A 27,231-nucleotide genomic window follows, 5' to 3' on the forward strand; every position below is an offset into this window, starting at 1 on the left:
GCTGTGCCACTTTGGGCAAGTTACTTAATTGGCCTGTGCCTTTTATCTGAATAATGAGGATATTAATAGTATCTATCTCACAGAGTAGTTATGAGGATTAATAAGTAATATGTGTAAAGTCCTTTGAGCAATGCCTGGCATATAATAAAGATCCTGTGTATATGTTAAATAAAATAATTAGATGAAGTATACTCTTTTTAAGCATAAATCTTGGTATTCCTCATTTTAAAACCTTTTATTAACTTGGCCTATCTTGTAGGTTAAAGTACAGTTTCTTTAATATGGCAAATAATAGGATGATCTTATTTTCCTGGGATAGTCCTTATTTACAGCTATTCTTCTGGCTGTATTTTACCATCAGAAGTGATCCTGTTCAGACCATAAATTACATGATCACTCATGTATGGTGACCTTCCATATGAGGCCTTCCGTGGTTTGACCCCTTCCTATTTCTCCAGTCTCATCTTTTGACATTGCTCCACTAGCACGTTACCTAAGTGTTTCTGTGAACTACTTGTCATTTCCCAAAGCCGTGTCATGTTTTTTTTTTGCATTTCTGAGCCTTTGCATATGCTATTCCCTCTGCCTGGAATGACCTCTCTCTTTCACCTCCATCTTTCTTGCCTACCATTGCCCTCCTGGCATATATCTACTCATTTTTCAGGATATACCTCAAGTATCTTCTCTATGAAGACTTGTCCTTGTATGCCTAGCCAGGTTGTTCATTTTCTCTTTTGTCCCATTACTGTAATTAGTATTTCTTTTTGTTGTGATTCTTATCACCATTGTACTACAATTGTTTATTTTTATGTCCCCCTGCAGGATTTTGAGTTGTTAGAAGGCAAGGACTGAGTACTCTTTATTTCGTTAAAAAAAAGGGTGTTGAGTTATGGCATAAATATAATAAAATGAATGAAGTACTTGATGAGTTTTTACATGTGTATATACTCATGTAACCACCACCCAGATCAAGATGCAAATAACATTTCTGCATCTTCAGAGTCTAGCGTAGAGCCTGGCAAACATTTTCTGTAAAGGACCAGATAGTAAATATTTTAGGCGTGATGGGCCATTCAGTTTTTGTTGAAGCGGCAAGTTTTTACAGGAAAGCAGCCATAGACAGTATGTAAATGAACATGCATGGCTGTGTTGCAGTAAAACTTTATTTGTGAAAACAGGTGTTAGGCTGGATTTGGCCTAACACCCTTCTCTAGCAGAGTGCCCAAGGACAAAAGAGAAATTCGGTAAATGTCTGTTGAATTGTAGATAAAGACCTTGATCTCAGAAACCTTTTTCTTGGTTTTCTAGTAGAAGAGCAGCTTGTATCTCCTGAGTAGGGCTGTGCTTTTGAAAGGTACTTCTTGAAGCAGGTTGCCTTTCGCAAGTTGTTTGTGTTCATAAAGGAATTAAAATGTCATCCCTTCCAGCACAATTTTGGTGGCCTGTGGTCTCTGAAAACTTAGGGATACCTGAAAGCAGTAAAGGGGTGTATTTGTGTGAATCCTTTGAGACCACGGACTATGTCATTCATTGTGTCCTTAGTGCCTACCTAGCATAGGGTGTTGGACAGGGGTGCTTAGTAAATGTTTGTTTTTGAAAGAATAAGTGAATTTAATTTGCTTTCAGTATTTCAACAAGCCTAATGGAAATTGTACATTTACCTACACTAAAAGTGTCTTTGCTTTTGATTTCAGATATGCCAGAGCTGTGTGGTAACACTAGTTTGCTCTTGCTTTAACTGGCAGTTGATGGCATCGTAGGACATAAACTTGTCCAGTGAGTGAATGACCTTGGACACCAGAGTAGAGCCAAAGTAAGCAACTGGTAGCAGGGCCCCGTGCTTGAATGTCTGCGTGTTTACTTTCACTTTCTTGCTCATTAGGATCAAAGCCCCGATGGTGAGGTGTGTGATTTCATCATAGTTTGAAGTTTTGATAATTGTATATGATTGATTAAAATCTGGATCAGCATTTTGAAAAGAAAAAGGAGTGATAATTAACATAGCTGAAACTGTTGAATTATTTCTCAATAAGTGCATTTTGTTTACAGACAAAATTGTTCAAAACTTGAGAGGCTATGAAAGGAAAATAATCTAAGTGTTGATAAAAAGGATAGGTCTCGTTATTTCTGAGTCAGGAATAGGCAGTTAAACTCTGTCATTAACACTAAACTTTTTTCCCTTAATGGTTGGCCTTCATCACAAGTGCCTTTTACTTATTTTTTTGTCATTTGGGCCTCCTAGTTTAGAGACCTAGATCCTAGGCTGAGGGAAAATTTTCAGTAATCTCTAGGGCACCTTCCCATTATCTACCCACCTTTGCCCCCCACCCCACTGTAGCTGGCCAGGTACACATGGGTTGCCCATTGAGTTCAATCTTAATTCCTGCTACCTCTCGTGTCTTCATAGAATTTATGTGTGTTTCCTGAAGGTTGGAAGGGGTTGGCATGGCGGTCGCGGGGGCGGTGTTGAGTAACTTAACTATCAGGAATAAAAGGCAAATTGTCTCCTGAGTGGTCCTAATAATTATCATACATACTTTAGAATATAAAGGATTTCAATCCTTTATTTAATTCTCATTGCTATCCTGGGAGGTAGCCCTATTTGCAAAAGAGTGACATGCAGCTCAGAGGGTAACTTCTTTAAGGCGTCATACTGCTATTAAGGCAGCAGAGCCAGGATTTGAATCCAAGTTCTCTTACTCAGGTATCTGTGTTCCTTATAATGTAGCAGTGGTTTTCCAACTGTTTCTAGGTGTCCTAGGGCTTGCCAGAGGTGCCTCAAGAATCCCTGTGGGAGAGGTGAGTTATTGGGAAGAGCTCTAAGCTTTTCTTATATGTCTCAGCTGCAGCCCCTCCACACTCAGCTTTTTTTTTTTTTAACTTAAAAAAAATCCCTTTTTTATTTTGGAATACTTTACACATATTTAAAACTAGAGAGGGCAGTATAATGAACCACCATGTGCTCATTACTCCTCATCTACAATTATTTACTCATGGCCAATCTTATCAATCTTGTTTCATCTTTACCCTCCCACCCCCTTGGATTATTTTGAAGCAAATTCCAGATAAATTGTTTCATTCACAAACATTTTAGTATATATTTCTAAAAGAACTATATATGAAAACATAACCAACATGTCATTATCACACCTAAAAACATAGCAGTAATCTCTTAATATCATCAACTAGTCAGCATTTAAATTTCCCATAATGACTCAGAAAGTTTCTTTAAGTTGATTTGTTCATATCAAAGAAGGTGTGCACAATGGTTGATCTAAATCTTGAGTCTCTTCTAATCCATAGCTTCCCTCCTCCTTTTTTCTTTTCCTTGCAATTTTATATTGAAGAAACTGGGTTGTCTGTCCTGAAGAGTTTCCCAATTTCTGGATTTTGCTGATTATCTCTTTATGGTGGCATTTAACATGTTCCTACGTCCTCTGTATTTTCTATAAATTATAATTGGATCTTGAGGCTTTATGAAATTCAGGTTCATTTATTTTTTCTTTTTCTTTTTTTTTTGGAAAGGATGTCCAATCATATCTGATTTTCTCTCTTTTTGTAATGTTAAGATTGATGAGCGGGTTCAGATGTCATCTTGATCTGTTAAAATATTTCCCATTAGCTTTTTGTCTAATGATTTTAGGAGCCATTGATGTTTGCTACCTAGATCTATTATTTCATTAGAGACCTAATTAGATATTGAGACTCCTAATTAGATTTAATTTGAACTGCATTTGAAAAAGAAGGTTACATTGTTTAAAAATAAAGTTTGAAAACTGGTGGATTGTAGCTGTTGTCTAAGAGCACCGATTACGACAGGAACCAGGAACTGTGAAGTGGGGACAGTAACTGTAACTAACTTGTAAGACTTTGTAAACCTTCTTTACTTCCTCATATGTGTTGTTTTTGGCCTACTTTCTTCCCCAGCCCCCAACAGTTAAATCCTTACAACAAAAAGGGCCCATGTATTTTGACTTTCGAAGGTGAGATGGATGGACTACCATGGAGCCAGGCTTTGGGGAGGGAGCCCTCGGGGGAGGACTGAGAGTTCTACTTTAATGAGCAAAGGAAGTGGTTAAGTCCCTGGGGCATATGCAGTCTGAAGAAGAGTCTAAAAATTGGCCTTGGGAGCGTCTAAGATTAGGCGCTCCCAGCTGAGAATGGAAGGACCAGTCCCTTATGCTTACCCCTTACTCCACAGCATAAGAGGACTCCCTACCCTAGTCTGTTTAAAGGGCCTGACTGGTCGGGCTTCAGTTGTGTCACATCTGACGTGTTCCAGGCCCAGAGTCCTGGTAGCTGTGTTTAGGAATTAGGAATTCTAGACTGATAACCTCAGGACAGCCTGAGGGCTCCTTGTTTTTGGCCCTGTTCTAAGGAAGGCCAAGGGCAGGAACCTCTTAGCAATACTTTGGGTGATCCTTGGCCGGCAATACCGTGTTACTCTGGCCAAGAAAAGAGCTGGTGTGGAGCACTTGGTGTTCTCTAGCCTTTGCAGAGGTCACAGGCAGATAGGGCAGGGGAGCAGGGCCTTAATTAGCTAGGGACTGCTGGAGCAAAGCCACTTGGCAGTGTCTTTACCTCAGCTCCTCAGTAGGACTGGCTCCTTCTCCTAGTGACAGTGCAAATACTCCCTCCTTTTATAGCTTCTAGGTCTCTGAGAGATCACTCTTCTGTGAGGTCAAGACACTTCTATGCAGTGTAGTTCAAGGCTGATTTTAAAAGCCAGTTAGGTGGAATGACCAAAATTCTTCTTTCTGTGTAGTACTTTTTAACTACTGAAGCACGTTTTATTTCATTTGTTCTGAACCAACAGTTCTGTGAGTTGTAGATGAGGAAATTAAAGTCCATAAAGGAGAAGTACTTAACTAAGATTATAGCCAATTAGGCTCTGCATTCTCAGACTAGTGCTCTTTCTACCAATATATGTATGGCAAGGGGGAAGGGGAAGGATGGTGAATAAAATTGAGTAACTTTTATGTGCCAGGTGCCATATAGGTGCTTAGCTTAGTTTCCTCATAATGTTACATATAAAATTTTTACCACTCTGCCCCAGAGTGGTTAAGTGACTTAACCAAGATTATATAGCTAAGAAGTGGCTGTGCCTGGATTCAGATCTAAGTCTGTTTGACTTTAAATGCTGTGTCTTTCTATTATATACGTTCTTTGATAGTTGTTTATTCTAAAAAATCTTTATTGAGCTGCAGATGAAATGTGAGGCATAAGAGATGCAAGGAAGTGTAAGATTTAGTAATCTCTGCCTTCATGGAACCCATTATTTGGTGATGCTCATTGCTATGATAGAAGGAATGGGGACAAAAGGATGGAGAGAGGGGTAGGGGGCAAAGGGAGCTCAGGGGGCTCCCTAATCTTTGATGATAGGAGGAGTTGTCAGGGGCTGCTTCCTAGAGAAGTTGGTATCTCAGCTAGTCTAGCGATGAAGAATACAGGCCCTGGGGTCAGTCTGCCTGGGTCCCATCACTTGCTAGTAATTCGTTGGGCAAATTAGTTAACCTCTCAGCACCTGCTTCCTTATCTGTAACGTGGAGATAATCATATCTATCTTATAGGACTGTTGTGAAGATTAAGATGAGATAATCCATGTTTAACATTTAGCAGATTGCCTGACATATAATAAACTCTCATTAATTGTTAACCATTATAATTATCATTGTATAACTGTGTTTCTCTCATATACAGCTCAAGTGGGGACAAAGGAAGCCAGGCTGTCTTAGGACCTCTTATCATCAATAAAGTGGGGGTTTATTTAAGTGGTTTCAAAATATTCCTTCCGGCCTAAGATTCTGTCAGAGTAAAAACTGCCAAGTGACTTTTTTTCAGGAGGGCAGCTGTCAAGTAATTTTGTATCTAGTGGCAGCCCACCCTGGTTTATGTTCCCTAAAGCTATCTCTTGTCACCCCTTGGAAATGCGGTTTCTGAGAAAGACTTCTCTTTCTTCTGCTATCTCTTCATTGGATAGGCTGGAAGATGACCTCCTGTAGAAACTGGTCTGTTCTCCCAGGGCCCATATTCTTCATCACTAGTCTAGCTGAGGTACCAACTTCTCTGGGAAGCCTCCCTACAACTTCTCCTACCCCCAAGGATAAGGGAGCCCCCTGAGCTCCCTTTGCCCCCATCCCCCTCTCCATCCTTTTGTCCCCATTCCCTCTATTATAACAGTGAACATCACCAAATTATGAATTCCATGGAATTCATAGGAATTCATTCATTCAAGGAATATAATGTAATGATAGAAAGACACAGGCTTTAAAGTCAACAGACTTAAATCTTAATCCAGGCTAACCTTCACCAAGCTTATTGTGATGGGGAAAGTAATGTAATTTTAGTGGTCCAAGTAGTCCAGGCAGTCTTTCCTACTTTAGAGTCCTGTCTATTTTTTTTTTTTTTTGAGGAAGATTAGCCCTGAGCTAACTACTGCCAATCCTCCTCTTTTTTTTTTTTTTTATTAATGTTATGATAGATTACAACCTTGTGAGATTTCAGTTGTACATTTTTGTTACTCATGTTGTGGGTACACCACTTCCCCCTTTATGCCCTCCCCCCACCCCCCCTTTTCCCTGGTAACCACCGATCAGATCTCCTTATCAATATACTAACTTCCACCTATGAGTGGAGTCATATAGAGTTCGCCTTTCTCTGACTGGCTTATTTAGCTTAACATAATACCCTCGAGGTCCATCCACGTTGCTGCGAATGGGCCAATTTTGTCTTTTTTTATGGCTGAGTAGTATTCCATTGTGTATATATACCACATCTTCTTTATCCAATCATCAGTTTCTGGGCATGTAGGTTGGTTCCACGTCTTGGCTATTGTAAATAATGCTGCGATGAACATAGGGGTGCAACGGACTCTTGAGATTTCTGATTTCAGGTTCTTAGGATAGATACCCAGTAATGGGATGGCTGGGTCATAGGGTATTTCTATTTTTAACTTTTTGAGAAATCTCCATACTGTTTTCCATAGTGGCTGTACCAGTTTGCATTCCCACCAACAGTGTATGAGGGTTCCTTTTTCTCCACAACCTCTCCAATATTTGTCGCTCTTGGTTTTGGATGTTTTTGCCAATCTAACAGGTGTAAGGTGATATCTTAGTGTAGTTTTGATTTGCATTTCCCTGATGATTTGCGATGATGAACATCTTTTCATGTGTCTATTGGCCGTATTCATATCTTCTTTTGAGAAATGTCTGTTCATGTCCTCTGCCCATTTTTTGATCGGGTTGTTTGTTTTTTTGTTGTTAAGCAGTGTGAGTTCTTTGTATATTATGGAGATTAACCCTTTGTCAGATAAATGGCTTGTAAATATTTTTTCCCAATTAGTGAGCTGTTTTTTTGTTTCAATCCTAAAAATATGGAATGCTTCACGAATTTGCGTGTCATCCTTGCGCAGGGGCCATGCTAGTCTTCTCTGTATCGTTCCAATTTTAGTATATGTGCTGCCGAAGCGAGCACCAATCCTCCTCTTTTTGCTGAGGAAGACTGGCCCTGAGCTAATATCCGTGCCCATCTTCCTCTACTCTGTATATGTGGGATGCCTGCCACAGCATGGCTTGCCAAGTGGTGCCATGTCTGCACCTGGGATCCGAACTGGCCAACCCCTGGCCACCAAAGCGGAACGTGTGCACTTAACCACTGTGCCACTGGGCCAGCCCCGAGTCCTGTCCATTTTGAGTAGCTGTGGAATAACAGTACCTTTATACATTTGTACAGTGCATTCTTTTAAAATGCGTTCTTCAGAACATCGCTATCATATGAAGAGACAATAAATATTACTTTTTAAAGGACTTTTCAGGGACTGGCCCGGTGGTGTAGTGGTTAAGTTTGGTATGCTCTGCTTTGGTGGCCCGGGGTTTGCAGGTTTGGATCCAAGGCGCGGACCTACACACTGCTCATCAAGCCATGGTGTGGTGGCGTCCCACATACAAAATGGAGGAAGAGGGGCACAGATAGTAGCTCAGGACAATCTTTCTCACACATACAAAATAAGACCTTTGAGATCAAGTTTGGAAAACCTGGGGGGCCTTTAATATGATAAGGAAAGGTGTTCAAGGTTTCCTACATATTTTTGATCATGGAATCTGCACCCCCCCCACCCAAACCCCCACCTATTGACATTTCATAAGACTCCAGTGTTCCCTGGAACACAGTTAGGTAAATGAGCATAATGTGGCTCCCTGCTTTTCTATTAGTAGGGCTTGGAGAAGTAGAATGGCCAACTGTCCTTTGGCTGGCAGGGTACCTCCAGTGCTCCCCTTCTTTTCACAGACTGGGATGCTCTTGCAGAAGTCTCTAGATCTTGGTTAATCCACCAGTCCCTGGTTGTGTCTCAGACTCGATGGTGGGAGATATAGCTAATTCAGCCTTGATATTTGGCCTGGTCTTCTGCTTCTGGAGGGAGAGGGAAATGCCCTGCTTTGAGGGAACAACACTGAGGTCAATGAGTGAACTATCTGTCTGCTCTCTTGTTAACTGCAGCTGGCCCAGAAAAGGGATGGGGAATGGGTTGCATTCAATATTTCAGTCTTAAGGAGTTCTGGGTTTCATTCCTCACTCTGCTTTGAGTGAGGTACTTCTATTTTATCAACGTTTGTTTTCCCATTTAAAAATGAAGTAGTTGGGTTAGATTGCATTCCATAAATATGTATTAAACATTTACTATGATGCAGTCACTGTTCTAGGGTAATGGTGATGTAGTGATGGAAAACCAGACACTGCCTCATGGAACTTAATCTAGTAGAGATGATTAGATGATATGAGTATGGAAGTGTATGTTGCAGATTAAGACTTTAGTAGTTGAGAGAAGGCAGACATTTGTGTGAGTCACTGTAGTCTAGCAGGCTTCCTGGAGATGATGTGACTTAATTAGTCTCTAAAAGTCTGTTTAAGGTTTATATCCTGCAGAAACTCAGGGAGGCATTTGGATTGTGAAAATGACCTGAGTGCAGGTAGGAGTGAATATAGAGAATAGAATGCTCAGGAGAAGGTGAGTATCTTGTACTGCATGCTCTTAGGCATGGCACCGCCAATGGACACTCTGCTAAGGGGGCTATTTCTGGGGCAGCTGAAGGTAGCACTGCCAGAGAGAATTTGCAGCCAATGACAGTGGGAGGGGTTAGGCAGATGGGGATTGGTACTGTGGGTAGAGGCAAAGAATCATAAGTGATGAAGTCAGAAGTTAAAAGGATTGGGAACTGGTGAGTTGTAGAATGTGAAATGGGTCAGGGCAACAGTTGATGTTTCAGGCTATAAATGACAGAGGTACTTTAAACCTGAATATGTTTATATATAATTTACTAAGTTCTTACCATATGCCAGGCACTGTTGTTGGCATTTTTTTTTTTCAAAGATTTTATTTTTTTCCTTTTTCTCCCCAAAGCCCCCCGGTACATAGTTGTGTATTCTTCGTGGTGGGTTCTTCTAGTTGTGGCATGTGGGATGCTGCCTCAGCGTGATCTGATGAGCAGTGCCATGTCCGCGCCCAGGACTCGAACCAACGAAACACTGGGCCGCCTGCTGCGGAGCGCGCGAACTTAACCACTCGGCCACGGGGCCAGCCCCATGTTGTTGGCATTTTTAATGCTAAGCTTATTTAATTTTTAAAAATTATTTAATTCTTAGTATTAGTGTATTTAATCTTTAATAACCCTAAGAGGATAGGTGCTATTATTTTCCTATTTTACAGGTGAGAAAATTGAGGCCCAGAGCTTAAATAACTTGTTCAAATTCACATGGTTAATAATTGGTGAAGTTAGGATTCAGGCCTGGGTGATATGTTTCCAGTGTCCTTGCTGTTAATCACCATGTTATACAGTTTTAGGCAGTGAGAAGCCATCATGGATTTCTGGCTAGTGAAGCAACTTGTTGCAAGTGGTGTGGTCCAGGGCAGTTTCCCGGGAGGAGGAACTGAAGGCAGGAAGATTAGCCACAGGTTGTAGTAATCATCCCAGTTACTTTTTTTTTTTTTTAAGATTTTATTTTTCCTTTTTCTCCCCAAAGCCCCCTGCTACATAGTTGTGTATTTTTAGTTGTGGGTCCTTCTAGTTGTGGCATGTGGGATACCACCTCAGCATGGCTTGATGAGCAGTGTCATGTGCGCACCTAGGATTCGAACTGGTGAAACCCTGGGCCGCCCAAGCAGAGCACGTGAACTTAACCACTCGGCCACGGGGCCGGCCCCCATCCCAGTTACTTTTGAAGGTGTATAAAGGTCTTGAAATTATTTTGCAAATTACTTCCTGAGATGGACCTGGCAACTGCCAGTCCTACCTGTAATCTCAGCTCATTTTAGAAATCATTTTGCAAAGGAGTTTAATCTACAGGAAGCTCTTCTTTCTCTGTTGAAGGCTATGCCAGGCAGAGGGGCCCCAGTAATCAGGTCAGGAAAACCTCCTCTGGGGTCAGAGTCCAAGCAGCATCTGGAGGCATTTGCAAGAGGGGAAGTTGAACCTATTAAGATTTCCTGTAGCCGTTAGAGTTTGCTCTCCTGATATGGGGGGAGTATCCTCTATGACAATTGATACTCATAGTCCACAGATTACTGAGTAGTCCACAGATTACTGAGAAGATAAGCACACAAGCAGGTACACTCAGTGTAGTATCACAGGTGCTACGTTAGAAGAACAGAGAAAATGTACAAGGAGAGAAAGGAAGGAGAGTCAAAATGCTTAGCAAGAGAGAGTCGGAGAAGGCTTCAGAGATGTTTAAGCTGGATTTTTAAGGATGACCAGAGTGTGCTAGGCCGGGAAGGTCCTGGAATGCATTCTAGGCAGGGTGAGTGTGAAAGTGCGTGGCATCTTCAGGGAGTGGTGAATTCTTCCTGTGCTGGGACTGTTGGACTGCTTGGGAGGGATTCTGAATGGTAAAGAGCTTAAATCCTGTTGGAGTTGAGCTTCATTGTAGATATTTAAGATGGAGAGTGGCACGGTCAGAGTGGTGTTTTAGAAAGGTCTCTTTGATGCCTGTGCTTAGGAGGCTTAGAATGGGTAGATTAAACTAGAGGCAGAGAAGCCAGCCTGAAGGCTGTAGCAGTAGCAAATGTTGGGGCTGGAACAAGGGCTGTGGTCATGGGGGTTGATTTAAATTGTGTGACTGAGGGTGAGGGAGGAAGTGTTAGGTGACTGGGTATTACTGTGATGCTGTTAATACATGGAATACAGTCTGGAGAGCTGGTTTGGGGAAGTTATTGTTGGTTTTGAGATGCCTGTGGTGACATCCAGGAGAAGCTGTCCGGTACTTGGGGAAGAAGTTTTGGAGCTCCTGAGAGAGGTAGGCATGTAGATATGAGAATGATGAGTTTTAAGTGAGAGAGGAAACATAAAAGTAGATGAAATCACCTGAGTAAAATCCATAAAATGAAGAAAGGAAGGAGGTTGTGGACAGAGCCCAGAGGAACTCTCATGTCTATAGACAGAAAAGTTAGGAAAGGAATCTGTGCAGGAGCAATCAGAGAGGTAGGAGAAAGTACTGTCTGGGAAGCCAGGAATGAGAAAAGTTTCTAAAAGAAGGTAGATGTTTGTTGCAGCAGAGAACAGGTGGGATGAGCCCTGAAGTGAGGCTACTGAGTCATTGGTGACCTGGTGATGACAGTTTCAGTGGAGGGGTGGGGTCGGAAGCTAGACCGCTGTGGCTTAAGGAGTGAGCATGAGGTGAAGACATAGAGGCAATAAGTATAGACTTCTCTTTTGAGAAATATAGTGGTAAGGGAAGGAAGGAAAGAGGGTGATATTTTGAAGAGGAAGCAGGGGAGGCAGGTTCAAAGATTTTGTTTTTTCAAAGTTGGGGGAGTAGAGACCTGAGCTGGTATAGATTGAGAGGGGAGGGTTAGAGAAATGTAACCAGTGAAGGTACCATGCCTCTCTGTGTACTCCGTGTTATTGTGGGAGCCCTAAACTGTGGTGCTGTGCTGAAGCTTGTAATCACCAGAGAAAGTGTGGGGCAGACAAGAGAGACCTTGACATTAATAATAAATTAATGATAGCACCGTATATTCATTAACCTCTGCATGCCGGGCATTTATCTAGATACATCTAAACACATTAGACACAATTCTAATACTCACCACAACTCCCGGAAGAAGGTACAGTGACCATTTTCCACATGCAGAAATAGACAACTTAAGAAGCATACAGCTAGTTAGTGGTGGAGCCAAAGTTTCAGCCGAGGTCTGCGAAACTACAAGGTATGCTCTTTCTACTCCATAGTGCTGTCTTTTCCATTAGGAACTCAAGGTTGAGACTCGAAGGAGGGAAGAGGTAGGGATAGATGACCCCAGAGGGACAAAGGTACATTTCTGGAACTGGTCCTAGCCTGGAGGGAGCATGACTTAATCTCTGGGATAAAGGAGAAAGGTCTTGGTCTGTCTTTGCTCTGCCTTCTCTCTGCTTAGCCAGTGACTTTGCTGACTGCAGTCTTTTACTTTATTTTTCAACATCTTCCTGTAACTTCCTACCAGGGCCTCTGAGGTCCCAGCTGCTGCCTGTTATTGACTGTTTACAGAGAGAAAAGAATCAACCTCTAAGCCAGAAGAGGCGTATTCTTTCTGACAAGTTACCTATGAGGAATGCTGAGCTGTAAGATGGCACTCTCTTTGGCATAGGGCACATGGTAGGCTTCTTCCTGATAAGCACTTTTATTTGTATTGAATAATTTTAGATCAGTGGAAAGAACAAAACACTGAAAATTAGAAGACGATTTCCAGTCTTAGTGATCAACTAGGTTACTGCAACAAGTCACCTCCCCTTTTCGTATTTACCTAACATAAGGTAGGGACTGTGTTTTACTCATCTCTGTATCCCATGTACCTGGCACACAGCCTGGCTGAATAGGTGTCCTGAATAAATTTATTATGGAGTAAGTTAATCTGCTCCTCTGTTAAATGAGGGAATTGGACGTTTTGATTTCCAAAAGCCACTTCAATTCTGAAAGTGTATTGTTCTGTGAGGATTTATATGCTTTAATTATAAAATAAGTACTGTCATTTATTTAGCACCTACTATTTGCCAGGAGCTGTGTGAGGCTCTTTACATATTTATTTTATTTAGATGATTTTAAAAATTTTTAAAGGTTGTTTGGGTCCTTTAGAAATATTATGGTGCCTTGGGCTATAATAATGCCCACAGGGTAGTACCTGTGCCTACCATCTTAACTATTTGTAAATCTAAAGTTTAGTGGTCTTAAATACATTCATAATGTGAAACCATCACTACCCTCTATCTCCATAACTGATTTCATCTTGTAAAACTGAAACTGTATACCTATTTAAATAGTAACCCCCTATTTCGCCTCCCCCCAGGCCCTAGCAATCACCATTCTACCTTCTGTTTCCATGATTTTGGCTACTCTAAAACCCAGATACCACCAACTTTGGCGTGAGAGATCTGGTGAAGCCCTGGGCTTATAAGAGACCCAAACAAAGAGTGGAAGCAGATGTATTCAGGGTAAAGCTGTTCTGAGTAACATGACAGAAGTAGAGGAGGAGGTGGAAAAAGTCATCCTGTGGTATATGATGTGGTCAATGACGTATCTAGAGATTAGCGAATAGTGAAGTGTGGATCAAAGTGGTCCCCAGGGTGAAATGAGACTGGGATCAGAGCTGTTCCCAGGAAATAATGAAAATAGGATGAGAACTTTCCCCAGGGTAATGTAAGTCTGGGGGAAAGTGTATGGAGGCAACAACACCATTCCCAGGCTGACAGCAAGAAAATAGCATGTTTGAGTAGCCGCAAGTAGCAAGGGAAACATAATGAGAGGAAAGACTTTTAGGGCAACGTGTTCAGGAGATGAGGGACTCTGGGCAGATGTTTGCTCAAAGCACAGGGATCTGGCATATCAGTCGGAGCACAGAGGCCTGAGGAGCGAGTGGAGCCTGACCTCACTGAAATCACAGAGGCTTTCCAGACCTTGTCGAAAACTAAGACCAGTGTGGTTGCACAGCATTGTGAATGTACTAAATGCCACTGAATTATTCACTTTAAAATGGTTAATTTTATGTTATGTGAATTTTACCTCAATAAAACAAGCTTAAAAACAAAACCGAACAAAACTGAGAACTGTGTCCTGCCTCAGTCTTTGTAGGACTTGGCTTGGGGTTCTGTTACTGCCTTTCTTATGCAAGAGCTTGGCTTATCAGTGGTGGCACTGGGGAGTCAAGGATGAGACTAGGCATAGCAGCAGAGATGTGAGCCAAAAGCATCTCCTTTTTTTTTTTTTTAAGATTTTATTTTTCCTTTTTCTCCCAAAGCCCCCCAGTACATAGCTGTGTATCTTTAGTTGTGAGTCCTTCTAGTTGTGGCATGTGGGATGCCGCCTCAGCATGGCCTGACAAGTGGTGCCGTGCGCACCCCCAGGATTCCAATTGGCAAAACCCTGGGCAACCAAAGTGGAGCACGCGAACTTAACCAATTGGCCACGGGGCTGGCCCCTTCCTACATTTTCTATCTGGTAAATTCCTCATCTTTCAATACTCAACTCAAGTGTCATCACTTTTTTGAAGCCTCTCCAGTCTCCCTCCCCATAGGCAAGCAGCCCATTCCATTATTATTCTTCTATTATACTTTGTATGTCTCTCTCTTAATTATCTCACGGTATTGTAATTGCTTTGTGTGATTGGGAGTTTTTTAAAGACAGGGGCCCGGGCCCCACTTTGTTTTTTTTTCACCCCTGGCCCAATATTGACAGAGACAACTCTCACTGTTTTTTTTTTTTGAGAAACTTTCATTTCTACACCATAGATACCCAATCATAAATGGCAAATAAGAGGCTATGTTTGTATTAGTCAGTGTAGTGACGCTAACTCAAGAACACTTGAGTTTTAGCAGGGCACATACTGCCCAGCCTTCTTTGCAACTAAGTGTGGCCACATGTCTAAGACCAAACCAGTGGGATCTAAGTGGAAGTGGTGCGTCTACCACTTCTGGCTCATGAGCTTAAGCAGAATGGAAGAGTGCTTCTTTTGCCCTTTTCTCCTTCCTGCTAGCTGGGAGATGGTGAGAGCTACAGCACTCTTTTTGGTCCCAGAGGTGGAAGCATCACGTTGAATGGGGATGACAGAGTGCCACTCTTGGCCCCAGACTGCTCACTGCTCAACTATTATATGAGAGAGAAACAACTTCTCTTTGGTTTAATCTACTCTGAATGAGGGTCTCTTTGTTACAGCCGCTTGACCTGTACTCTCACCAATGCAGGGAGGCATCGGGTTGCTGCAGCATCAAGTTGTTTCTTCCTGCTGTTCCTGGATGTCTCTTAGTCAGACTATTCACTGGGTTCCTGACGATTTCTTGCCTTGCCTTGCCTCATAGCCCTAATTGCTGCTGCCCAGATGATTCCCTGAATTCTCTCATGTACTTTAAAAAAATTCGTTGAGGTGAAAGTCACATAACATAAAATTAACCACTTTAAATGGAAGAATTCAGTGGCATTAGTACATTCGCAATGCTGTCCAACAGCCAGTTCTGTCTAGTTCCAAAACATTTCCATCACTCCAAAGCAAAGCACTTTATCTGTTGAGCAGATTCTCCCCCTTTCCCCCTCCTTCTGGCAGCCATCAATCTCTATGGATTTACCTATTCTGGATATTTTATATAAATGGAACCATACAATATGTGACCTTTGGTATCTGGCTTCTTTAATTTAGCATAATATTTTAGATGTTAATCCACATTGTAGTATGTGTCAGTACATCATTCTTTAAAAAAATTTTTTTTATTGTGGTAAAACATTTAACATAAAATTTGCCACTTTAACCATTTTAAGTGTGCAATTCAGTGGCAATAATTACATTCACAGTGTTGTGCAAACTCACCACTATTTCCAAAACTTTTTCAACACCCCAAACAGAAACTCTGTACCCATTAAGCAATAACTCCCTATTCTCCTCTCCCGCTAGCTCCTGTTAAACTCTAATCTACTTTCTGTCATCATGAATTTGCCTATTCTAGATATTTCATATAAGTGCAATCACATAATATTTGTTCATTTCTGTCTGGCTTATTTCACTAAGCATAATATTCATAAAGTTTATACATGTTGTAGTATGTTTCATACTATATATATATATCATACTGTGTATGTATAGTGTATATATATATATATATGAATATGTACATATCACAATTTGTGCATCTGGTGATGGACACTTGGGCTGTTTCTACCTTTTGACTATTGTGAATAGTGCTACTATGGACAGGCGTATACATGTGGCCAGTTGTCAGTTCCTTTGGCTGTATCCCTAGGAGTGGAATTGTGGGGTTATATGGTAATTCTATGTTTAACTTTTTGAGGAACCTCCAACTGTTTTCCACAGCAGCTGCACTATTTTACATTCCCGCCAGCAATGTATAAGCATTCCGTTTCTCCACATCTTTCCTAAAACTTGTTATTTTTCAGTTTGTTTGTTTGTATTATTTACAGCCATCCTAGTGGGTGTGAAGTGGTATCTTGTCGTGGTTTTGATTTGCATTTCCCTAATGACTAATGATGTTGAACATCTTTTCATGTACTTTTTGGCCATCTGTATATCTTCTTTGGAGAAATGTCTCTTCAGTCCTTAGTCTATTTAAAATTAGATTGTTTGTCTTTTTGTTGTTGAGTTGGTAGAATTCTTATGTATTCTGGATACTAGACCCTTATCAGATATATGATTTGCAAATATTCTCTCCCATTCTGTAGATTGACTTTTCACTTTTTTGATAATGTCTTTTGATGCACGGTAGTTTTTTTTTAATAGAGTCCCATTTATCCATTTTTTTCTTTTGTTGCTCATGCTTTTCATGTCATATCTAAGAATCCATTGCCAAATCCAAGGTAATGATTACCCATATGTTTTCTTCTAATAGTTTTATAATTTTAGCTCTTGTATTTAGGTCATTGATCCATTTTGAGTTAATTTTTGTATATGATGTGAGTCTAATATACTTTTAAATCCTTGATTGCATGCTTTTGGTGTTTTTCCAGTCAGTGATGATTTTTACATCTTCAGATCCCAGTAGGTAGAGAAGTTGTGTTAGCTGCTGTTGGCTGAAGTGCAGCTTCTCCCCATAAGTACATCTTAGGATACGTTTCTTCATTCTCAGAACCTATCCACTGATGTGCATTTCAGAGGTCTAGGACTACTTTGAAAGTAAGGCCACTGACTTTCAGGGCTGCTGGTCAGTTGAGTGACACACTTTTACGTGTGTGCAGTGAGATGTTGTGCCATGGGCTTGTCTGTATCTCAATCTGTGAGGAAAAGGAGCAGGGAGAGGGCTGATTGAAACAAGACAAAGCTGCCTGGGGTCAAGTAGCAATGCTGTCAGGTAGCAAGTCCATACTGAGCCCAGTCAGGTTCCCAACCCTGTGTATGGCTTGCTGAGAACTGTATGAAGCAGTAATGAGTAGTGAAAAGATATAATTTAGAGACAGAAGCCTTGATTTCAAATTGGATGACTTCAGGTTAGTCATTTCTCTCTGAGCCTCAATGTCTTCAAATATACAATGTGAACGTTGACTTCAGAGTTGTTTTGTTTTTGAAGATCAGATGAGATTATCAATGATAAGGTGATCTGGAAACTGTAAAATGCTGTGCACATTTAGGAATAAAATAGGGAGTCAAGGAGAAGACAAAGTCTCCTGGGAGTTTTTTTTTTAGGATTCCCCCCTAACTGTGATTTGTAGTAAAGGTCTGAGGTTTATTGACCAGTTGGGTGTTTTTCAGTTTATTTTTTCAAATAATTTTACGTTTGGGGCTGGCACAGTGGCGCAGCGTTTAAGTTCGCATGTTCCACTTCTTGGCGGCCTGGGGTTCGCCAGTTTGGATCCCGGGTGCGGACATGGCACTGCTTGGCAGGCCATGCTATGGTAGGCATCCCACATATAAAGTAGAGGAAGATGGGTACGGATGTTAGCTCAGGGCCAGTCTTCCTCAGCAAAAAGAGGAGGACTGGCAGTAGTTACCTCAGGGCTAATCTTCCTCAAGAAAAAAAAAAGTTTTACATTTGTTGTGACTCTTTTGCAAGTGAAAGAAATACAACTCAGCCTGACTTAAGCAAGAGAGCGACTTATTGACTGAAGTAACAAAAAAGCCTAGAAGTAGATCTACCTTTAGACACAGCAAGATCTGGGGACTTGAATGGTGGATGTTATTTGGACCTAATCTCTCTCCTCTTGGCTCTGCTTTTCTTTGTTTTGGTGTGTTCTTAGGTGGGCTCAACCCATGCAGTGGCAAAGATAGATATCAGCTTTGGGTGTGCATTCTATCAGCTAAGCAACCACTATTGAAAGATAATACCTCTTTCCTGATGGTCCTGGCAGTCCTGGGTATGATTTTGGCTTGGCTCATGTACCCAACTTAAAGTAATCTCTGTGGCCAGAATAATGCTGGACTTTGATTGGCCAACAGAGTTACATTCTGCTTTGGAGTCAGAGTCAACTGCCCTGGTACCATGTGGACTGAAACCAGGGAAGAAGATCAGGGTGCATTACTCAGAGAAGGGTTTGGGAGGTGGGGAGATAATTTAGGTCAGCAAAATTCATAGATGTCTGCTACATAATTGAGCCATATTAATTTTTTTTTAAAAAAGGAAGATCCCGGTGCCGGCCCCTGGCCAAGTGGTTAAGTTCGCGCGCTCCGCTTCGATGGCCCAGGGTTTCACTGGTTTGGATCCTGGGCGCAGACATGGCACCGCTCATCAGGCCATGTTGAGGTGGTGTCCACATGCCACAGCCAGAGGTACCCACAACTAAAATATGCAACTATGTACTGTGGGGATTTGGGGAGAAAAAGCAGAAAAAAAAAGATTGGCAACAGTTGTTAGCTCAGGTGCCAGTCTTAAGGGGGGGAAAAAAGGGAAGATTCGTTATTTCTAATATTTAAAACTCAACAAAAGTAGAACTGCTCTGCTTGAAGAAGTAGATCTTGCCAAAGAAACTGGGTGGGAAGTTGGGGCGAGAAGAGGGGTCTGCAGAGCATAATTTGAAAACTGCTTGACAGTTTACCCAATAGATATTTGTTTGAGGTGTGATAGTCCCTGAATCCTTTCTGTCTGTCTTTCTGGCTTTTTGTAGAAGAGATTGTATTTTTCTTCCAATCAGGGAGAGTGAAGTAAGTAGCAGAGCCAGTTATTGCCTGGGGTAGACGATGCCAAGGACCTTGCTTCCTGGACACCGAACTGTGCTGCTGCTTCTTTTTTTTCTTTTTTTAGAAACCATGAGCCTTTCAAATTGAAATAGGGACTCATAGAGAACGGGAAGAAGTCACTTTACAGTGCAATGGTTAATGTGAGTGATGAAATATATTTGTATCCTACGCATTTTGCAAGGGCTCAATATGCTGGAGTGTAGAGAGCCGTGTTCTAGATTCTGTAGTGTAGACTGGGTGTGAGTGAAAGCTGCCCTCACACAGCAGCCAGTTTATCAGGCAGCCAACAGCCATTGTTTTTTGAGATAAAATTCACATAACATAAAATTTGCCATTTTAAAGTGTACAGTTGGGTGTCTTTTTAAAAACAAGTTCGTGCAACCATCCCCACTATCTAATTCCAGAACATTTTCATCATCCCACAAAGAAACCCCATTACCCATTAAGCAGTCAGTCACTCCCCATTCTCTACCTCCTGGCAACCACTAATCTACTTTCTGTCTCTGTGGATTTGCCTGTTCTGAACATTTTGTATAAGTGGAATCATGTCTGGCTTCTTTCACTTAGTGTAATGTTAATATATATTTATCTTATTACTTTCTTAGGATACTTTATAGAAGTAGAATTGTCCCACAGACCTAGCAAGTGGTTATTTCTCCTATCCTCATAGGTATAATTGAGATGGACGTAGTCAACTGTTGGCGTAGCACCCACATCACATAAGAGCTATCATTTGGGGAAGGCCAAGTGGAAGCCTTTGAAACTGCTCTCTGCTCCCCTGGCCGAGATAGTGAATCAAAACCAATATCACATTCTGTGAGGGATGGTGGAGATTAGTGTTGCCCTTAAGTATCTTAAGAATGCAGGGATGGTGGTCCCTATCACTTCTACATTTAATTCATTAGTCTACCCACTGCCCCCTACAAAACTGGATGAATTCTGGAGAATGTCGAATTCAGAAGGTTTACCTTACTAGCCCCAATTGCGGCTGCTGTGATGGATATGGTGTCTTTGCTAGAGCAGGTTAATATGGTATGTGGCCATTGATTTGGTAAATGCATTCTTTTCTATCTCAATCAGAAAAAAGGAGCAAAAACAGTTTGCATTCTTATGGAACAGGTATAAATATACCTTTATAGTTTTGCCCAGGGCTGTGTAAACAATCCCATTCTTTTACTCTTTGTCATAATATAGTCAGAAGAGTCCTGGACCATCTGGCTGTCTCATAGAACATCACTTTGATCTATTATCTTGATAACATCATGCTAATCAGACAGCATGAGCAAGAGGAGGTTAGCACACGGAGGCCTTGGTAAGATACCTGTGCTCTGCAGAGGGTACTGCCACGTTCTTTGCCAAAGTGAATGTGTTTGGTTTTAAAATATGTTCTCAAATTGTTTAATATGCCTCCCATCAAGAGGTGGAGCCTAATTCCTCACTCTTTGACTACACTGCACCCTAGTAGTTCGATTCTAACAAATAGAATAAAGTGAAAGCGATGATGTGTGACTTCAGAGGCTAGGTCGTAAAAGGTACTACAGTTTCTCTGTCTCTCTGATCACTTACTCTGGGGGAAGCCCACCAATGCAGTCATGTGTTGCTAAACGACGGGATACCTTCTGAGAAATGCATCATTAGGTGATTTTTGTCATTATGTGAATATCACAGAGTGTACTTAGAGAAATCTAGATGGCATAGCCTACTATGTACACAGGCTGTATGGTACTAATCTTATGGGACCACCACCATAGATGTGGTCAGTCATTGACCAAACTGTCCTTATGTGACTCATGATTGTATATTGTGAGGTCACTCTAGCAGCCTATGGCAAAGCCCACGTGGAGAAGAGCTGAGGCTTCTTGACAACACCCCACAGTGACTTGCCAGGAGTGTGAGTGAGCCACTTTGGAAGCATATCCTCCAGCCCCCGTCAAGTCTTCAGTGCCTATAGCCTTTTACAAACCCTTATGAGAGACCTGAGCCAGAGCACACAGTTAAGCCACTCTGATCTCTGACCCTCGGACACTGTATGAGATAATGAATATTTATTGTTTCAAGCAACTTAGTTTTGGGGTAATTTGTTATGCAACAGTAGATACTAATACACAGTCCCACAGCTGTGTATGAGAATTCCAGTTGTTTGACATCCTCTTCAACACCTAGTATTTCCCTGTTTTTTTCATTTTAGCCATTCTGGTGAGTGTATAGTGTTATCGCATTGTGGTTTTAATTTGTGTTTCCTGGGTGAGTAATGAATCAGAGCATCTTTTCATATATATATATATATATATAGACACATATATACACACACATATATACACACATATACATCTTTCAAATATGTATATATAATGCTGTCTGGGTTTATTATTTTGTGAAGTGTTCAAGGTTTTTGCCTATTTTTCTACTGGTTACTTGTCATTTTCTTATTGGTTTGTGGAGTTCTTTATGTATTCTGGATACAAGTCTTTTGTCTTATATATGTATTGTGAATATCTTTTCCCAGTTTATTAACTTTTTCCTTCATGTTTAGTCCTTTTTGTGTCCTGTTCAAGAAAGCTTTGGCTACTCCAAAATCATGAAGGTGTTCTCCTAATTTCTCGTTTAAAAACTTTATTGTTTCACCTTTCACGTTAGATTTGCATTCCCCCCGAAACTGAGTTTTTTGTGTATGGTGTGTGGTAGTGAGTTAAAGTACATTTCCTCCCTGTATGGATATCCAGTTGATCTAACACTGTTTATTGAAAAGATCATTCTTTCTCTTCTGTACTTTAGTGTTGCCTTTGTTATAAGTCAGGTACTGTTACATGTGGGTCTGTTTCAGGACTCTATCCCATTCCACTTATCATTTTTATATCCTTGCACCAATATCACACTATCTTAATTATTATTATAATAGGTCTTGATATTTGGTAGTGTAAGTCTATCAGCTTGTTCTTCAGGACTGCCTTGGCTGTTCTTGGTCCTTTGTATTGCTAATGAATTTTAGAATCAGTTTGTCAATTTCTGCAAAGGAAAAAATCTTTTGGGATTTTGATTGGGTTTGCATTGAAGCTATAGATTAATTTAGGAGAACTGACATATTAACTATATGTAACTTCCAGTTCATGAGCATGGTATGTCTTTCCATTTATTTAGATCTTTAAAATTATTTTTTCTATAATAATTTGTAGGTTGCCTTGTAGTGGTCTCATATATTTTCCATTAGTTTTTTACCCCCTAGATATTTGATGTGTTTTTGATGTTATAGTAAATGGTACTACTATATTTTAAAGGTTTTATTTTTAGAAAACCATTTCAATGAAATTTTTCAGCACTCCACACTTCCATCTTCAATTTCTTTGCTGTAATAGCTTGCTTATGAATGATTCAGAAAAGAATGTCATGTGTACTGCTGTTTCTTTTTTTTTTTTTGAGGAAGATTAGCCCTGAGCTAACATCTGCTGCCAATCCTCCTCTTTTTGCTGAGGAAGCCTGGCCCTGAGCTAACATCCGTGCCCATCTTCCTCTACTTTATACATGGAACACCTACCACAGCATGGCTTGCCAAGTGGTGCCATGTCCGCACCTGGGATCCAAACCCATGAACCCCTGGCCACTGAAGTGGAACATGTGCACTTAACCACTGTGCCACTGGGCCGACCCTTGTAGTGCTGTTTCTTTAATCTTACCCAGAGTCCTTTTAAAATTCCAGTTAAAGCAGCTGCTTTATCAGTGATTATACTTGAGTAGTTTTCCAAAAAACTTTATTTTTTATTTATTATTTTTAAAATAAAGCTTTATTTTAATAAAGAAGTCTTACACTGTAGAGGATATTTCTTCTCTTGTACGTTTTTCCTTTAGTAACTCTTAAAAGGCAATTCCTTTTGTAGTTCAGTATTTAACAGAATGTAACAAATACCTTTAACTGGCACATGAAAGAAAACATATATTCTACTGTATAGCAAATCTCCCATGCTCCATAATTTGTAATATTCGTTTTTTTAAATCTTAAGAAATATTTTGTGTATATTATTCAAACAGTGTTTTCTGAGAAATGAATGCAGTTTAAAAAACATTGCTTTTCATGTACTATTTAATCCCATTTTTTAATTGCAGCAAGAAGGAAATAGTGTTTCATCAATGACATGTGCCTTTTGTTTCTCACTATTAAGCAGGAAACTTATAAAGAGACTTCTTAACTGGATTGAGTATTTCCAGACTTTAAATATCACAGATAATTTATAGAGGTTTACCTTTACGTTGAATTTTTAGATTTTTTAAAATCTTGATGGCTTTATTTCATCATTATTCAATACAAGGATCAGCAAACTACTCCTGCTTCTATAAATAAGTTTTGTTGGAACACAGCCACATTCATATGCATATTATCTATGGCTACTTTTACACTATAATGGCAGATATTTTGTTGTAATAGAGAATGAATGGTCTGTGAGCCTAAAATATTTATTATTTGGCTCTTTACAGAAAATGTTTGCTGACCCCTGATTTAATATATCAAGGCACAGTATACACTAAGGATGCGATTCATTGTTAGTAATAAATGTAAATCCATATTTTAAATAGTCTTTTGATAATTTTTAATTTTTTTGGCCAACTGATTGTTTGGACTAATTAGATTCTTTTTACCCTGTTATGTAGCTGATAGAGAGCCCATACTACGAATAGAAGCATCAGCTCTGTCACTTTCTTATTTATTTTTGTTAGTAATTTTTTTGTGTTTGTGTGAGGAAGATTGGTCCTGAGCTAATATCTTTTGCCAATCTTCCTCTTTTTGCTTGAGGAAGATGGTCCCTGAGCTAACATCTGTACCAATCTTCCTCTACTTTGTATATGAGACACTGCCATAGCATGGCTTGATGAGTGGTGTGTAGGTCCGTGTCCAGGATCTGAACCTGTGAACCCCAGGCTGTTGAAGCAGACTGTGTGAACTTAACCACTATGCCACCCGGCTGGCCCTGTAATTTTAATGTTATCTTCAGTCTATGGAGGTTGTTTTTTATTTTTGTTTACTTATTTGCAAGAATCCTTTAAAGTTGTTTATGTATGTGGTGAGGGTTGGTGTAGCTGGGAAAAAAATAGAAAGCATAATTCATAAGTTTTAATCAGACATGTATTAACTGCAGTACGTCATAGTATTCAGAAAGCAAATGAGTGACTGCAGGCACCCGTGTTCTCCCTCCAACCCTGTGGAGCTCCCTGTCCTGTTCTCAGGGTACCTCGAATATGGTAAATAACATGGAAACGTCTGACATATGGACTCAGAGAGGGCATCATTGTTAGTCTGTGCAGTTAACCTTGGTAAAGCATAATTCCTATATTTTAAGATTAAAAACAAGTATAAAATAAGAGTTTTAATTTTTTTAATGTACTTTCATTGGAAAGTCTTTGGAGATGACTATCGTAGTATATATTGTTTGTGTAAATTCTTTCTGAGTCTAGGCATAATTCCTGAATATAAATAAAAGTTTGTAGCATAATAAGAGTTGAGCTCTAAGTCCAGCAAAGACAACCTTGTGTGGATAGAACTTTCAGCTGCTGCAGTTAGAGAATCTGGAAGCCAAGCAAAGCCTCACTTAGATGCTTCATCTGTTCTTGTCCTGTGTGGACAGCCGTCTCTCTTCCAACAAGATTTTGTATCTGCAGCTAATTAGATCAAGAATTTAACCTTAGAATGGAGGATATAGGCCTGTGTCTTCCTGCCAGTCCCTACGCCACCAGAGACACTGCAGTGAGCAAGACCACCACCTAACAGGCCTCATTACGTGCAGATTTACTTTGGGGAGTTGACAGAAGTTTAAGTATGGAGTCACACTACCTGGCTTCAAACTCTGGGCTACTCGTTTTATTAGCTGTGTATTCTTAGGCAAGTTTACCTTAACCTCTCTGTGTCTCACTTTCCTCTTATGTTAAATGGGGAGAATGGTACCCAATTTATAAGGTTGTTATGAAAAGTTAGCTAATCCGTGTAAAGTGCTTAGAATAGTATCTGGCACATATGAAGTGCTCAGTGAATGAGAGTATTTCAGTTTTTGAAGGTTCAGATTTTGTCAGTACACTGAGAATATTTATCTCTTCAAGCAGACTCTCTTAACCAGGTTCACAAGGCTGATGTATAAAACTAGAATGCCAATTTTTAAGTTTACCTCAAGAAATAGAACTGTCACATATACTAGAATGCCTGTGTTGGTATGACCAGTGCATTTTCTACCTTTGGGGTGACACCATAGAACACCAAGTCCTAATCATAAAGATTATGGTGAACATAGAATCTGAATTAGGAGCATTACTTAGATGAATCCAGTGTTTTGAGTATAATGCCAAAGTGGCTAAAATGAATATTTATTACTCTTTCCTGTGTTTAAGGATTTCTTCCCTTAAAATGCGAGACATTCACTTTCACCCTCTTTTGCAGCTTGCTGTGGGTTCTTTTGGTCTGGTCCACTTACTGTGGACTTTGACTCTGAAGAGCTGCTGATGTAGAGCAGCAGACTGCAGTGGTGGTGGTGTATGTAGCAAGATGGAGTTGGTGGGGCAGCAGTGGTAGTGGTATTATTGGTAGTGGCTAGGGATAGTGGAGCTTGGCAGTGGAAGCAGAGGTGTCCTGACCAGACTAGTTCTGCTGCCTGATTTTAGGCGTTGTTCTTGGCATCCATCCTTGTTTTTCCACTTCTCCAGGTGAGTCTGAGCTTCTCTTTTAATAAGTTCTTTTTTTGCTTAGACTAGCCAGAATCAGTTTCGTTTGTTGAACTTGCAAACTACGTTGTCTTGCAACTAAGAATGTTGGCTGTCACAGCAGCTCCAATGCCTGATGCATTCATTTCCAGTAGAGATGGAAAGGTCATGGGAAAACAACTGGGATGTTTGAACTTCGTTGGCTGCCTCTGTCTTTCAGGGTGTTAGGATCACTGTATTCCCAGGGCCTAGAATTGTGCTTGGCATATATCAGGTGCTCAGTAAACCCTTGTGGAATGAATGAATGATGGATTTGTTCTGCCAATGAACCCAATTGTGTGTCTGCCAGTATGTGTGTCTGTGACTCTGCTTTTTCTCAGCTTCTGTGGCTGACCAACCTCCCTGATGAGGGACACGTTTTATTTTTTAGATATGTTAATACAGATGTAATCCTGTAAACAGTTCAATTTTACAGGCTTGGGAACTATTCTGTCTTTTAAACTCATTTGGCTTATCTGTGCTCTGTGGATTTTTTAGTTTAGCCCTGGTGTGTGTGATTGTATGTGACTGTGTGTGTGTGTGTGTGTGTGTGTGTGTAGAGGGGCACCACACTTAGCCCCAAAGTGCTGACAAGAACTCGAATCCCTTCCTGGTATCACAGGTTTCCTGGCATTCTGGAAGCCATCACATCTTGAGTCTTCCTCATGAGGCTTGTTGGTGAAATAAAGAAAAGAACATATACCCACAGCCAGGTCCATACACACACAACACACACACACACACACATACACACTCACACACACACAAAGAACTGCATTTAAATCTCAGATTGGCCACCTAATAACTTTATGACTCTTCGTGAGTTTCCTGCACATGTCCTGCTTTGCTTTTTCTCTGATGGGGGCACTGAGACTGGGAAAGACTGGCAATAGAGGCCTTTTATTTCCTCTTTTCCTTTCTTTTTTATTTTAAAGCAGTCAGATCTCGGCTCCAGGTCTGCCCTTTAAGGAACTCTATGGGAACTGACAGCACCCACATTCTGATCCTCTGAGGTCATTTGCTTATCTTTACTGAACCCCTTCCTGGGTGCTGTAAGATGATGGCCCTCTGAGGCTGGGATTTTGAGAGATTATGATGGTTTGTTCCCAGTTCGTTATGTTTCTTGCCTTTCTTCCCGGTAGAGTGGTTGAGGCTGGTGACAGAGGGTAGTATACCTGAGGTCCCCCTCAATCTCTAGAACATAGTGTTTTTGACTTTGGGTTCTTATAAGTCAGGGCTGGGCTTTTGGATGAAGATCTGTGGGCAAGCTCATCAAGACTTAGGGATCATCTGACCTACCCTTCTTGAGTATCAGATGTAGAAACAAGTCTAGAGAGCAGTGTTTTGTCCAAGGTGACACTGTCAGTCAGGGGTAGAGTGAGTAT

The 27,231-nt window shown here is 40.7% G+C and overlaps 1 protein-coding gene and 1 non-coding gene across 17 annotated transcripts in view; one reads left to right on the forward strand and one right to left on the reverse strand.

Moving 5' to 3' along the window:
* Positions 1-27,231, forward strand: part of STIM1 (stromal interaction molecule 1) — a 172,989-nt gene that overhangs the window by 30,186 nt on the left and 115,572 nt on the right. For 3 of the 16 annotated variants that reach the window (XM_070274568.1, XM_070274567.1, XM_070274563.1), the window contains exon 2: positions 1,695-1,813. The exons of 9 other annotated variants lie outside the window; for them this stretch is intronic. Coding sequence is in view for 2 of the 7 variants with exons in the window: in XM_070274564.1 (XP_070130665.1) it covers positions 1,785-1,813; positions 2,753-2,799 (76 nt within the window). In the remaining 5 variants the exon portion in view is untranslated. Of the gene's footprint in view, positions 1-1,694; positions 1,814-2,752; positions 2,800-20,983; positions 21,329-27,231 lie in introns of those variants that run through there. 4 more of the 16 variants (XM_070274564.1, XM_070274561.1, XM_070274570.1 and 1 more) reach the window with 3 other exon arrangements.
* Positions 7,367-7,473, reverse strand: LOC111774487 (U6 spliceosomal RNA). The gene has a single exon (XR_002809490.1). It is a non-coding gene; the product is annotated as a U6 spliceosomal RNA (small nuclear RNA).

The sequence above is a fragment of the Equus caballus genome, chromosome 7, assembly GCF_041296265.1.
Source record: "Equus caballus isolate H_3958 breed thoroughbred chromosome 7, TB-T2T, whole genome shotgun sequence".
NCBI classification, from domain to species: Eukaryota; Metazoa; Chordata; class Mammalia; order Perissodactyla; family Equidae; genus Equus; species Equus caballus.